Below are 14,729 nucleotides of genomic sequence, written 5' to 3' on the forward strand. Positions count from 1 at the left end.
TCTGGTAGCTGGGGTGTCACCCCCTTCCTGGGAGATCATTGGGGTGGGAGTAACTGAGTCCGGTTTTTTTCCCCTGTCAGGAGCGGTGAGCATGGTAGCAATGTCCACGTTTTTAATAGCTTTCGACTGTCTCGACATGTTGGCGAATCGTGGGTGGGGAGATGGATTGGAAGGCCCCCCCTGTGGATGAGCGTCAAGGCTTCTGACTGAGGAAAGGGAATGCTGATTCCAAGCTAGGCCGGTGCACAGTGGCTTCAGATAAAGAGGTGAGCTCTCCAAATCTTGGTGGTAGGCAAATGTGTGGGGCGTAAGTCCCAGTGGGCAGGTGGACTGATGTGCGCCCACTTAAGGACTAGACCAGAGAGAGCAGAGCGGGTGATGCAATGGGCCGGGGCGCCCCAGGAGACACGCCGTCGGGTCGCTTCTGAGGCCAAAGGGGGGCCAGGGGTAGCCCGGGATGGAAATGCGGGCAGCGCTGATCAGGCTCTTCTCCGAGCTCGTAGCTGTGGGTCACTCACCGTGGCCCGGCCTGGACCGCTCCTCCTCCCTGGACCCAGGCTTGGATTCCCTGGTGGGGATGGTAGCGGGAGGGGACCTCCAGGTCTCGGGCCTGAGCGGCGGCCCCAGATGATGATATGGGCCGGGGCGCCCCAGGAGTGCGGCGTATGGTGTCCGGAGCTCCGAGTCCTGGGCAGCGAGGGGCGGAGGCAGGGGCCCGCCGGAGGGCAAAGGAGGGGGGGGTAGTGATGGCGTGGCCCCCACCCCAGGCGCCACGGCAGGTCCGGAGGGCCCCTCCCGTGTGGCCCGGGTCCTCACCCCCAGCAGCCCCTACCTGATGGGCGCCGTCCGCGCCTTCCCTCGTCAGGCGGTCGCGTGCAGGTCCAGATCGGCAGTGCGGGAAGCGGGGGCCACCGAAGGAGAAGTCCGGGGGTCTGGTGTCGCTCCGCCCGGGCGCTCAAAGAGCTGAGCCGCGTCTGGATGCAGCCTCAGGAAGCACTCCCCGCCCTCCCGGGCCGAGAGACGAGCACGGCCGCCATCTTGGGAAGTCGTCGCTAAGGAAGGCCCTGGGGGCCGGAGCGGATATCTTCGTCCCCGTCGGGCGTCACGGGCCCAGCTTCAGCCTGCATGGGCCCCAGGTCCTCCGACGTCCTTGGGATCAGCTGGGCTCCAGTACCGAGGTGTGAAGCCGCATTAGGGGCCCAGAAGCGGCGGGCTTCGCACGGCGGGCCTCAGGGGAGCAGCCACATCGCTGGCGCTCCAAGCCACGCCCCCCTAAAGTAAATATTTAATATTGTGTAGGAGTTGATGGATAGTTTTCTGAAATGCCACAAGCCTTACTTTATATTTCTTGTTTAGGTCGGCTAAAAATCCAGAATAGTGGGGTTGGAGCTGTGATATGATAGTTTATTTATATAGTGCCTATACCCAATGTGTTTCAAAGGGCTTCATGGCAAAGGAGGGGATAAGGAAAAATATAATGACATTCTTACAGGCCATGAACAGTAAGGATGTGAAATTAACTATTGTACTTGGCTTGACGACATTTCAGATAATGCAAGCGCTAAGACATAGATAAGGAGGGGGGTAGTGGGAAGGAAATGGAAACAGACGGGTGACTACCATACTAGCAAAACAAAGGTGATGGCTGGAAGGTTTTGAATTAATCATAACCACGGGCACAGCTCTGAGCAACCCTCCAGACCATCGTTTTTCAGCCTGCCAAGCCATTACAGGAGGGGGAAAAACTATATGCAAATCAGGCTTGGCCATACCCCAAAAGGGGCAGTCCATGTCCGAACTGCTAGGTCACATCCCTTCTGCACGAGACCACAAGCATCCCCAGACATGTTTCAGCCCTGTTGGGTGTCATCAGTGAGGAGTAGCTTGGGTCTCTAGGCCTGGCAGACTCGGGACCCACGTCTGGGCATACCTGTCCTACTCGGGGTAACTTTAGCAAAACAGAAAAGGAATGGCTGGAAGGTTTTGAATTAATCATAACCACTGGGACATCTCTGGTCTGGAGGGTTGCCCAGAGCAATGGCAGTGGTTAAGATTCATTCTAAACCTTCCAGCCATCCCCTCTTGTTTTTTGACTACTGTATTAGGCCTGACGACATTTCTGGTAGAGCCGGAGAAAACAAGGTGAGGGAGAGGGATGCAGAAAGGGAGGGTGAGGAACAAAACAAGCGACTATCGTACTAGGCCTGACAACATTTCAGCTAGTGCTGGAGGTCGGGGCCAAATAAGGGGAGGGTGCCGAGACAGAAGAGGTTGCTGTCATACTAGGTCCAGGGATAATTCTGATAGAGTAAGTGCATTGAAGAAAGTAAGGGGAGGAGATAGGAAAAGGGAGAAGGGGAGGGGAGGAGAGAACAGAGTATGCAGTCAAAAATAGTGGAGTAGCAAGAGTGGAGAGCGAATACAATTGCAGAAGTCAGTAGTAACACATAGTTGCAAGCCAGGATACAAGATGAAGATGGGAACTGCATGATTCAGGGCCACCATGAGTACAATATGCAAAGGAAGTCCAGCATGAGCATTGAGAAAGGGCGACGCACCGTGAATCAATGAAGTCCATGAAAGTCAAATCCAGCATTGGCCACAAGACGGTGATGGTGAAACCAGAATGTATCAGGACAGACTCCTGCAGAAGTAGGCTGGAGGGGTTTGGGGGGAGCAGGGTAGAAGAATCAAGCAAAACAGGGGGGGGGGTGGTGTGTGTGTGTACACACACCAAAGGGGTGAGGATGGCCTGTGCGATCTAATAACACGTATGTTTGTTTTGTTGCAGTTCATGTAGTACCACATTTAATGGTATTTACTGTTGCTACTATGTCTATATTGCAGCATTGAGCGGATCATCACGCCACGCCTTGCTCTCACCACTGCAGAGTTCCTGGCCTATCAGTGCGAAAAGCATGTGCTGGTGATTCTGACCGACATGAGCTCCTATGCAGAAGCCCTGCGAGAGGTACATTATCAGCTACTTTGGTTAAAATATGCTTGCCTTTCTCTTGGTTACAGGTCTATGCACTGCATGCCCAGCTTGCCTCGTTGCTGTTTTTAAGACTTTCTCAGCCTCTTATTAGGTTATATACTGATATTCTCCTTTTGTAGAAGGGTTCAGGTTCTCTGGTGTTTACAGAGCAGTAAACTACTATTGGGTTTTCAGTAGTCCCTCCTTAAAAACCTGATAGGAAGTCTGTTTGTGCAGTTGCTTTGTTGGAATAATTCCCTATACATTAGAAATAAATGCAGTCTTAAAAATTAGTATGTGGTCCTAGCCCCGGTGCTGCAGATAAAATTTGGAAGTGGGGGTATTTTACGCCATATTCTTTAAAGTTAGGAGTAAATTGATTTTTAGAGAGTAACATTGTAAGTTCAATTCCCAATGAGATTGCTTTAACTGAAAAACAAATGTTTGTAATATGTAATTCTTTGCACCTAGTTATTCATGCACAGAGCACCAAGAAACCATGCAGGTGGCAACATTACATGGTATAAGAACCTTTAACATAACATATTAAAAGATGCATTTTTACGTCTTACAGTCAGGCAATTAAGATAGTCGTTTCATCCTGTGGTACTACGTGCACTACCGGTCCAAACATATCCATGGAACAGTGAGGGTGATAGCAAGGGCGCAAAATTCTACATGCCTTAACTTTTGTTTGGAGTATTTTTACTCCCTATTTTAACTTCTTGGGAGTATTTGCCAGTTTTTAGGAAGTAAAAGTGGCCGATACAGCACTTATCTGTAAGGCTGCCTAACCCATTTACTATACCCTCTGCACCCACTTCACCCCACCTTAAAGTCCCAAGCAACCAATATGTGCTTCATGTATTTCTTTTCCTTACTTCTAGTTATTGAGGAATTGCCCTTAAGCATCCTTATTTAAACAAAAATGTTTTATTGCCTTTTTGGAAGCAGTTTTAGACTCTCGTTAGAGTTTTAAAGGCATTGCCTTTTGAGTTTTTTCCAGTGCCTGTGGCTTTGTGCCAAACATTTTCCTTCTTTAATGAAAATAGATTGGGAGAGGTGGGAGGGAGGAAGTTCATTTTATTAGTTTCGGGGAAATGTTTTTTGTAAATTCGGCACGAGGTGTTGCATGTAAAACAGAATGTGTTCTTAAGGCACGTATCCCATGCACGTGTTCTTACTCCGCTTAGGACCATACTAGAGCATGTGTTGCTTGCCTCTGCGATCTGTGGCAATTAATCTTTTTGTGCTGCAATTCCTCCTTATTAATTTGTGTGATCGCCAACGTCTTCAGGGTAATGGAAGATAAGTCCCACAGGTGACTGTCCGGTCCTGTTTCCAGGTATCTGCAGGAGCTGCTGAACCCTGCAGACCCCCTGAAGAGTTTGGTCAACAACTGAACTTTTCACAGTTAAAATCTAAAACCCCCCCAAAGGGAAAGGGGAATTGGATAAAATAACAAACCACAGATTTCTGTCTTCACGAAAATCTGCATGCAGCGAAAAGACAAAGTTTTCAGGTTATTTCCTGTCTTTTTCTAAGAACCGGTCTAATCCCCCCCTGAAACTGCATTAAGCTGTGTTTCCTCCTCGAAGTGCTGAGAGGAATTGTAGTCTTTGAAAGTTCCTTATTCTGTTCGTCTTATTCAAAGATTAACCAACTTTACTGAGAACGCAGAGTTCTTGCAGAGTCAAAGTTCCCCAACAGTCCCTCAGTTGTAAATAGAATTACTTGAACTTCCTTATTAAATGCTCTTCTTTTGACCTATTTAATAAACTAAGCTGAGTAACTTATAACATTTTAGCACAGCGCACTATCCTTAACTTTTATAATTTGACAAGTCTGTTTTTAATTTGCAGTTAGAGGAATTTCTTTGAATTGTCTGTCCACCAAAAGTCTTTTCCTTTTACTTAATTTCTTCTTACTCAAAAAGCTAAACGGCATAACCCAGAATGAAGTGTAATCGCACCTTATAATTCTTTCTCTGTTATATCACATCTATATTCTTTTCTCCGTGAAGGAATACTGTTTCTTCGCGCATGTGTGCTGTTAAGAAGCCTTTTATGACACTGCTCTGTCAGGCTGATAACGTTAAAGCAGTGACACTATCGCTCTTCAGTTTTTTAGGGATTTCCTTATTTAAACAATGGACTTGCCCACTACTCCCCTTTAGTTATCTCTTAAAGAACTGCGGTGACTGTTGGAACGGAGACACTCTTCTCATGCGCACTCCGCAGGAAAAACTCGCTATACGCTAGTCTTCGGAACGTACACACGCACCTAATTCACACAAAATCCTCTGACTTTCGCATCAATTGTAAGTTGGTGCTGAGGTACTTTAACTATTTATAACTTTTACAGTCTCAGCCACTAATGTAGTATTTAACTTTTAGCTGGAAACAAATCTTTTACTAAAGTTCACTTGCTCTGAACTTGCTCAGTCTTATTAAATGAGCTCTAAAATCACTACGCTCCCACCAAGAAAACCGGAAGCATGTCCCTTGTCGGAAAGTTGTCCAATTCTGAATTTCCTTGTTTTGAATACAATACTGAAACTCCAAGACCTGGGCCTTAGTCAGGAGCTCAAAACAAAAAGGGCCTTCCTCTCAGGAAGGGACCACGAAAGGCAGTTTAGAATGCCGCCAACACTCCAGGAAGCGGCTCCTTCCCCTCTATGATGGCTTGGGACATCTTGCCTCTGAAAGGAATTTAGTTAAGGGCCCAACCCAACAATAGTAATAAAACAGTAACTTGCCCTAAATAAATAACCAAAAGCGTAACCATAGCCTAATACATAAATCTACAGTAGTACCCTAGTACAGACCTAACGGTGACATAGGATTTCATTGCAATCGGTCGTAATTGGGTCATACAGTTGAGGGTCTTTTGACCTGGCATCCTATGATATTTTGAGGCTTCCTTGGTCCGAGGTAGAATATTGATTTCTCAGATTGTTGGCTTTCTCATTGCTGTATGTATGAATTTGTAACCCTGTATTGTGGCATGCCTCGCCGTCCTGTGAGATTTTCGACTGTGTCATATCTCCTCCACAACAAATTTCTTTCTTTCAATGACTGAGGATAGAAGTTGTGACAGGTGGGATGATGCTACCCAGTCAGTTCCTTGGAATTCCTGCAGCATAAAAGTGGAAACTGGATAAGTCTGCCTTTTCTGTAATTGAGTGCACAGGATTTCATACACATTTTGTACTTCGAAGTGTGTGAAGCTGGTAATTGGATCAGTTTTTCTGTTAATGCTACCAGATATATTAGGTTAGATAAGCTGCAGGAGTTAGTTGATGCATTTATTCATACAGACCATAGCATGAAGAATAAGTTACCTTATCTTTCATGCGCTAAGTGGTGCTTAGTCAATGCCTTATTTTATTGGGACCGCTTGGTTTTAGAGCATTTTCTACTGTATTGGCAAGCTATCTTTTTAAAATGATCTACACCAGCAAAAACCTCCCAACTTCTAAATCATTATAGTGTTGGAGATATTTGAGGCAACAATAAATGCAGGGAATTCTTTCCCTCCCCAGTCAAGAGCACTACACCAATAACTCAATTGATCTGATTATTCTTTTTTTTTTTTTTTCACGAGCCCTCCTTTTGACTCACTAATTTCACACCACTATCAGCCCTCACCACAATGCAGTAGATAAGTCAAGAATGGGGCCGGTGTGCAGAAATAATATAGATGTAGTATTTAATGGACAAAATCAATATATCACAAGAATGATCATTACACACGCGGTGTTACTCTTTGGCACAAACTTCAATACAAATAAGTTGAACACTATTCACTTTTGATAATAGAATATCCATAACTCAACATGTGGATTTAAAATCCTGCTTTCATGTAAAAAGACACAGGTAAAATGATGGGGTCACTCAGAATACACCTAATGTAAAGAATTAAGCAGCACCCTAGACAGTACGGAACAATGTAACTTTATTTTCTGAGGCTTGTGAAATCTGCTTAGATCACATGCTGTGCATAGGCCGACATCTAGTGGAAGCTGCAAAGTATTAGTTTGTTTTTTGGGGTGTTGAACTAGGGCGTCCCAGTAATACTATCCCTAGTGTGACATCCACTGTACCCATGATCCCTCCCGCGTGTAGGACCCTCAGATTGCGATATGCTTCAGACAAGTATGCCAGAAAAATACAGAGTTCCCTTGGCTTTAGCCATTTATCTTCATAATTACAAATGTCCCCGTTCTCCAACCCTACGTCAAAGATCGCTGAAGATTGATGTCGGTACTTGAGACCGAGGAAGAACAGCCATCGAGACTGCACAACGGATTTTGGGCCTCAGAAGGCCTCTGCCCTCGGCCCTGTGCAAGTAGGGAGAGTGGGGACACACACACACACATACACCTCATACGTGTAATTTGTGTCTCCCACGGGACCATCCCGAGGCTAATTGTAGAGCTTGTAAGCTCTTCAAAGCCAAGACACTCAAGGACCGCTCGAACAAGCGCTGGGCCCACTACGCCAGGCAGCTAGAGGCCATGGACGCAGTGGGTTCCTTCAGCGATGCCACCTTATCGGACTGTGAGGGCACAGGGGTGTCGTCGGGCACCCACGCGCAAGCACCTGACCTCGGAGGACTGACCAGCGGTTCAATTATCGGGACAACACCCGGCGGCAAGAGCGCAACCCACACCTCTTCCACCAAACACACTAACCCCAGCCGAAATTCGACACGTATGTCAAGTGTTCAGCAGAAGAAGGCACCAAGAGAGCGGTCTGCCGATTCGGTGTCCCCTGGGTGTTCCAGGTCACGGTCGCCTCATGACACACAGCAACCGTCCACAGTTGCTAAGGGTGCCAAACTACCAAAAGTGACTGAGGTGAATCCGACCTCTTCCCCCAAGTAGCACGTTCGTCTACTTCTGTAGTACGTTCGACGTCTGCTTCCGAAATTTCAACGCCCCTCTTCCAAGACTACCGAATCTCATGACAACACATCCGAATCTTGACGCCAGGTGTCAAAACATTCAGGAAACCCCAAAGGGCCAGGGTAAACATTCCTCTACACATGGGAAAGGGGGAAAAAAACATAAAAAACCTCTGAACATCAGGTTCAGAAGGAGAAACGCAAGGAAAAATCCAAGATTCCTGACCCTGTCGCCAAAGAAAAGTCTGTTCCTCCCACTACTCAGTAAACAGAGATGTGAAGAACCACAGTAGGAGAGGGTTATCCTCAGTTCCAAGCAATGGAACTCTGAGGACATTGATAGAGTTATGATGAGGATGTCCCTTTTTTGTAGATTTCTACGAAAAAGAGCCAAATTACTTTCATAGCTATCATAATACTCCAGCTACCTCTGCCCCTTCGGGATCCAAAGACCCTCAACTTCCTACTAAGAAGCTCCGTTCTGAGACTCCAGTTCAGGGTTTGATTTCAGAACCTTCTATAATTGATCCTTACCAGCCATATGGCGAGGAGTCAGAAGTACAAATGCTGGAAGTCCAGGCAGGGGTCGATTACTATGGGGGATGATGAGGACCAGGAAGAGGAAGATGAGGCAGAGGCCTATAGTCTTGACTCCCCTATTCCGAAAGATCCCCCTGTGAATGACTCACCGGTTGACAATCAGCCTTTACTTAATGAGGTATTAGCTAAAGCTGCAGCCCATTTTCAAATTGAGACACAGGGTGTCCAAGAAGAGATTTTGCAGAGGAAATTCTAGGGCACAGGAAATCCATTGCCCAAATTATCCCCATTTTAAAATCAATTCAGCGCAGAATCGATCCTTCTCTGGTAACCCCTAATCTTACTTGTGCGGTTAACCCACGAGTAGAAACATTATTTAGGGCCGCTCCCTCTGATCCACTGTACATAAGGGGTCAGTTAAAACCTGACTCATTGGTGGTTACAACCACCAGAAAAAGGGCTGGAACACCACTAACTTCTTCTGAAGCACCGCCGGACAAGAAGAGCAAGAGAAAAGGTGGCATCCACGTCAGTATAACAAGCACGCATTGCCAACACCACCACTCTGTTGGCAAGCTACAACTGCCACCAATGGGAACAGGTAGCTGCCCTCATTGCCTCTGCACCCGAACCTCTAAAGAACCAGTTGGTCCAAATTGCATCAGACGGAAGATCAGTGTCTGGGAGACTAATAGCAGAAGGCACCGTTATTAAACACCATGCTTGGCTAAGACAATCAGGGTTTAAGCCCGAGACCCAAGCCACCCTCCTAGACATGCCGGTAGAACCGAACGTCCTATTTGGGAAAGCAGTGGAGGAAGCACTGAAGACGGCTAAGGATGAATACAAAACCTTAAAGTCCCTCGGCCAACTAACAAATAAGCCCTCAGGTCAAAGGGGAAATAATAATTTTCATTGCTTTCGCAGCCAAAACTCTCAAAGAGGGTCCAATTACTATCAGAGTCAAGGAACCTCATGGGGCGGCAATCAACAGGCTACCCAAGGTTTCACCAGAGGTCAAAAGAGGGGCCGAGGAAGGCGGAGAGGCAGCCTAGGTAGAGGCACTACACCACCCAATAAACAGTGACGTTCTGCTCCGGGTCCCTTCCCATGCATCCCCAGTAGGGGGGCCCATTGCCATCTTCACCCACGCATGGGAAGGGATCACTTCGGACAGATGGATGCTGGCCACAGTATCCGCGGGATACTGTATAGAGCTACTAGAACACCCCCTGCAACCATCCTCCAAGACAGAAGATTCACTTCTTGGAGCACCAAAGAATCCTCCTCGAGGAGATCGTCGTTCTTCTTGCAAAGGGAGCAATAGAACTCGTCCCAGGCAACCAGGTAAATGAGGATATCTATTCAACCTACTTCCTTGTGCCAAAAAAAGATCTAACAATGTGCCCAGTATTAGACAAACACGTATGTCAAGCCACAAAAATTCCACATGACTACACTCCAGGAAGTAATCCCCCTACTAAAAAGAGGAGATTACATGGCAACATTGGATATGAAAGATGCCTATTTTCATATTTCCATGTTCCCAGTGCACAGAAGATTCTTGCGTTTCAAGGTAGACCGCCATCACTACCAGTTCAAGGTGCTACCCTTCCGAATAGCCTTGGCTCCAAGGATATTCATCAAGGTACTGGCGGTGCACCTACGCAGAGAGGCAATCCCGGTGTACCCTTAACCTGGATGACTGGCTCATCACAGGGGTAACCCCTGTAATTTGCGGATCCAACATTCAAAGAACCATCTACCTCCTTCCAATTGGGCTTCTCAATCAACGAGAAAAAATCAAGCCTGGTGCCAAGCACCTCAAAACAGTTCCTAGGAGCTGCCCTAGACACCCAAGAGGGGTTGGCCTTTCCGTCAGAGGAAAGAATTTGGAATCCGTTGCTGCAAATTCCTCTATCAGTCCAGTCGCCAGATAAAGGTGCGCAAAGCGATGTGTTTGCTAGGCATGAGGGCATCATGAATTTACCTGGTTCCCCACGTGCGCCTGTGCATGCGACCCATGCAGGAATGGTTGGCGAAACAGTGGTCTCAGGCAAGTGGTCAGTGGGACGATCTAGTGGTTGTTTCGCCAACACTAGTACAGAGTCTTCGCTGGTGGACAAGAGAATCTTACAAAGGGGAAACCCTTTTACGATCCAGAAATACAAGCCGTCATCACAACAGGCACATCCCTGTCAGAGTGTGGAGCTCACTACCTTCACCACACAGTTCAGGGTCTCTGGTCTCACACAGTGGCTCAGAATCACATCAATCTGCTAGAACTTCTGGCAGTCTTCAGAGCGCTTCGGGCATTCAGTGCAGATCCTAACAGACAGCACGACAGCAATGTTTTACTTAAGCAAACAAGGGGGCACTTGTTCGCCAAATCTGTCTAAGCTTGCCCAGAAAATCTGGAAATGGGCACTCAGATGGAACATTTACCTGTCATGCCAACATGTTCCAGGGGTTCTCAATTCACTAGCGGACGCTTTGAGCAGGGATCCCACGTATCATCTGTACGGGGTTAATTGGATAAATCAACTGACTTCATTTACTTAAGTGTACCATTGCTTAAGTAAATGAAGTCAGTTGATTTATCCAATTAACCCCGTACAGATGATACTGTTTTTAGAAATGGATTAAGTTGACCATGCAGTGATGAATTGTAATTTACATTTGTATGTTCTTTTCTCCATGGTTTTATCAATGTTTTAAAAAGGTTTTTCTAAATTTGTCTTAACAATAAATTTATATTGGACTTATTTATGAATAGTGATTTTTTAGTGTGTGTTTAAGTATGTATAAGCGACGTGTTCTGTTGTGCACAAACAGCTTGTGGTAGTGCGTTGTATTGAGTAATTCCAAAACAATAATGCTGTTTAGATGCGTGTGATCGGTTCAGCAAATGGGAAGGTATTAACTAAGATGACATTACATATCACCAGCCCAATCCCGGTTCGACAATGCGGGAGTAGTCCAGAGTCTCATTTTTTGTATAGTGTGAGGAAAAGTTCAGCCAGAGTGGGGGCTGAAAGTAGGCCCGCTCAAGGGATGAAAAGAGCCAACTTAGCAAAACAGTCCATCACCACCCAAACAGTATCAAAACCCTGTACCTGGGGCAGTTCGACGATGAAATCCATGGAGATCATGTGCCATGTTTGTGTGGAATAGGCAGAGGCTGTAATAGGCCCACTGGTTTGGTGTGTGGTGCTTTGCATTGCATGTAGATCATGCATGAAGAGATGTAATCAGTGAGATCTCTGGACATCGAGGGCCACCAGCACCGCCTAAGCAACAAGTCAAGTGATTTAGGTTTGGGCAGATCATTCTTGGTGATGGCCCCCAAATTATGGAACATTTTGCCCGAAGGGTTGAGGTCAGAGATAAACCACCTTACCTTCAGGAAGCACCTGAAGACATACCTCTTCAGATGAAGAGCCTGGGGAAAGTATTATTTCGGGGTCTCGGACAGGCCCAGTGTCTGTTATTTTATGTCTGTCTGGTGTTGTTGTAGTATTGTAAGTGCAAGCGCCCTGATGCCTACGGGCTACCGGCGCTATACAAACTAAAATACATACATACATTTATGACGGCCAGGATGCAATGCACAGGATGTTAGACTATTTTAATGCACAGCAGTGAATGTCTTCGGTTGGAACATATATCCGTCCCTGGATGTAAGGGAGGCCGTTGCAGACGTCCAAGTTCAGCTCTCGGATTTCAGCTGGTGTACCCGAATAGCCTCTAAGTGTAGGCTGTGGATATCTCCCTCTGTCTCTCTGTCTGTCTGTGGGAGATCCAACAGGGCGTCGGTAGTGTAACAGGTTGGACCGGCATGTAAGCGTGAGTAGTGTCACCCTTGGTGTGCAGTTGTACAGGCCGGTATGTGATGACAAAATTAAATGGGTGGGGGGGGGGGCATGTCAGCATGCCTGTCTGGCTGTCGCACACTTCATGGTTTTCAACGGCAGTAGATTACAGTGATCGGAGTAAACAGTCAGTGTGGCGCACACCCAATAGATGTCTCAATTGAATCCTTGATTGCCAACAATTCCCTTTCAGTAACAGTATAATTCCTCTTGTATGGCGTAAGCTTGCGAGAATGAAAAGCCATGGGGTGTACGTACTTCACCAGTGTCCGGGCACCGTTGAGATAATATAGCGCCAACCACAACCCCGGAGGCGTCTGTTTCAAGCAAGAACAGGAGCGAAGTATTTTGGGTGCTGCAAAAGCGGAGCCGTGGTGAAGGCTACCTTCAATGCATCAAAAGCCGACTGACCATCGGCATTCCAAGAAAAAGAAACGTTGGAACTCATCAAAGAGGTTAGAGGTGCCGCAAGAGCTGAGAAGGAATGGATGAACGAGCGGTAAAAATGAGAGAACCCACGAAAGGACTGTAGCGTCTTGACTGATGTAGGTGGAGGCCAGTCAACGATGGCCTTGACTTTGGATTCATTCATGCAAACACCCTTGTTCGTTAAGTCGTAGCCTAAGAATTCCATCTCAGTGGCATTAAAGACGCACTTTTCTGCCTTGACGTAGAGTTGGTGCTCTCTCAGGCACTGCAGGAAAGAGCAGACGTGTTCTATATGGTCAAAGGAGGACGACTAGATCAGGATATCATCCAGGTATACGACGACCTATTGGTTTAAGGTCACTGAAAACGGCGTTCATAAAATACTGTAACTTGGTGGGGGAGTTGCATAGCCCAAACGGCATCACCAGGTATTCAAACAACCCGTAATGGGCTTTGAAAGCAGTCTTCCACTCGTCCCCCTCGTGTGTTCTAAAAATAAATTACACACTCCCCTTAGGTCGAGTTTGGTGAACAGTCAATGAGCCCAACTGATCCAGGACTGATATCAGAGGCAAGGGGTATTTTTTCTTTTTTTTTTGTGATTGCATTCAGGCCTCTGTAGTAAATGCAAGGCCTGAGTTCCCCTTCCTTTTTTTTCGGAACGAAAAACAAAGGAGAGGATGCGGGTGATCCCATATGAAGGGCTTTATCAATGTACTCTTGGAGAACCTGATCTTCGTTTAATGTGAGGAAATGCACCCTACCAGAAGGGATCTTGGAGCCTGAAACGAGGTCTATAAGACAGTCGTAGGGGCAGTGTGGTGGCAACTGCTCCGCCCTTCCTTTGTCAGAGATGTCCCTAAAGGCATTGTAAACGGGAGTAATCGGGGAAACGGGCCTGGCTGTAACCAAACCCACCAGCGGTGTGGACTGAAGTAAAGACAGACATGGAGCACTCCGGATAACCTAATTTGACTGGAAACAGTGAGCATCACAAAAAGGAGACGGGAACAACCCTTCCCAGGAGTCCCGGTTGATCATGGGGTTCTGTACCTGCAACCAAGGCAAGCCTAAGATCACCCTGAATTGTGGTGCCGAGATCAGGTCAAGCACGATATGTTCTGTATGACCATGACTGGTGCTCATGTTTAGTGAAGCAATTTGCTCTGTCACCAACCCTGAAACCAGGGTGTCATCTCTAATACTGGTCGCCTACAGACCACATTAGACTGCCGTATTGTGCCCTTTGGTCGCCTACAGACCACATTAGACTGCCGTATTGTGCCCTTTGGTCGCCTACAGACCTCATTAGACTGCCGTATTGTGCCCTTTGGTCGCCTACAGACCACATTAGACTGCTGTATTGTGCCCTTTGGTCGCCTACAGACCACATTAGACTGCTGTATTGTGCCCTTTGGTCGCCTACAGACCACATTAGACTGCTGTATTGTGCCCTTTGGTCGCCTACAGACCACATTAGACTGCTGTATTGTGCCCTTTGGTCGCCTACAGACCACATTAGACTGCTGTATTGTGCCCTTTGGTCGCCTACAGACCACATTAGACTGCTGTATTGTGCCCAGGATCACCTACAGACTACATTAGACTGCTGTATTGTGCCCTTGGTCACATACAGACCACATTAGACTGGCGTATTGTGCCCTTTGGTCGCATACAGACCACTTTGAGGAGTTAGCACTGTGCCTTATGGTCGCAGCTCGCCCTGACACTAATCCAATATGCAAACTTGGTTGCCCCTCATCATGTTCCCGTTCTGCATTCTCCCCAACCACACACCCTGCTTGGCCCACTACTACTGGCCCCATAATAACGGTCTCAGCAAGCCGGCATGCCCCCGGCATCACCCTATCCCATGTCCTACACCGTTCCTTCCCTCTACTCCCCCATTCCCAAACAGCGCAAGTCTCACTCCTAGGACCTATCTGAATACCATCAAGCATCATGCTATCAGCCCTGATCCAATCTCACATGTATTGCCCACA

At 47.1% G+C, this 14,729-nt stretch overlaps 1 protein-coding gene across 1 annotated transcript in view; it reads left to right on the forward strand.

Annotated features, from left to right (window-relative positions):
* The window catches only part of ATP6V1B2 (ATPase H+ transporting V1 subunit B2), a 237,309-nt gene that overhangs the window by 118,289 nt on the left and 104,291 nt on the right, over nucleotides 1-14,729 (forward strand). Inside the window, exon 9 of the mRNA XM_069617715.1 lies at nucleotides 2,848-2,971. Within this exon, the coding sequence (XP_069473816.1) occupies nucleotides 2,848-2,971 (124 nt within the window). The remainder of the gene's footprint in view (nucleotides 1-2,847; nucleotides 2,972-14,729) is intronic.

The sequence above is a fragment of the Ambystoma mexicanum genome, chromosome 10 (assembly GCF_040938575.1).
Source record: "Ambystoma mexicanum isolate Mex_15411 chromosome 10, UKY_AmexF1_1, whole genome shotgun sequence".
NCBI classification, from domain to species: Eukaryota; Metazoa; Chordata; class Amphibia; order Caudata; family Ambystomatidae; genus Ambystoma; species Ambystoma mexicanum.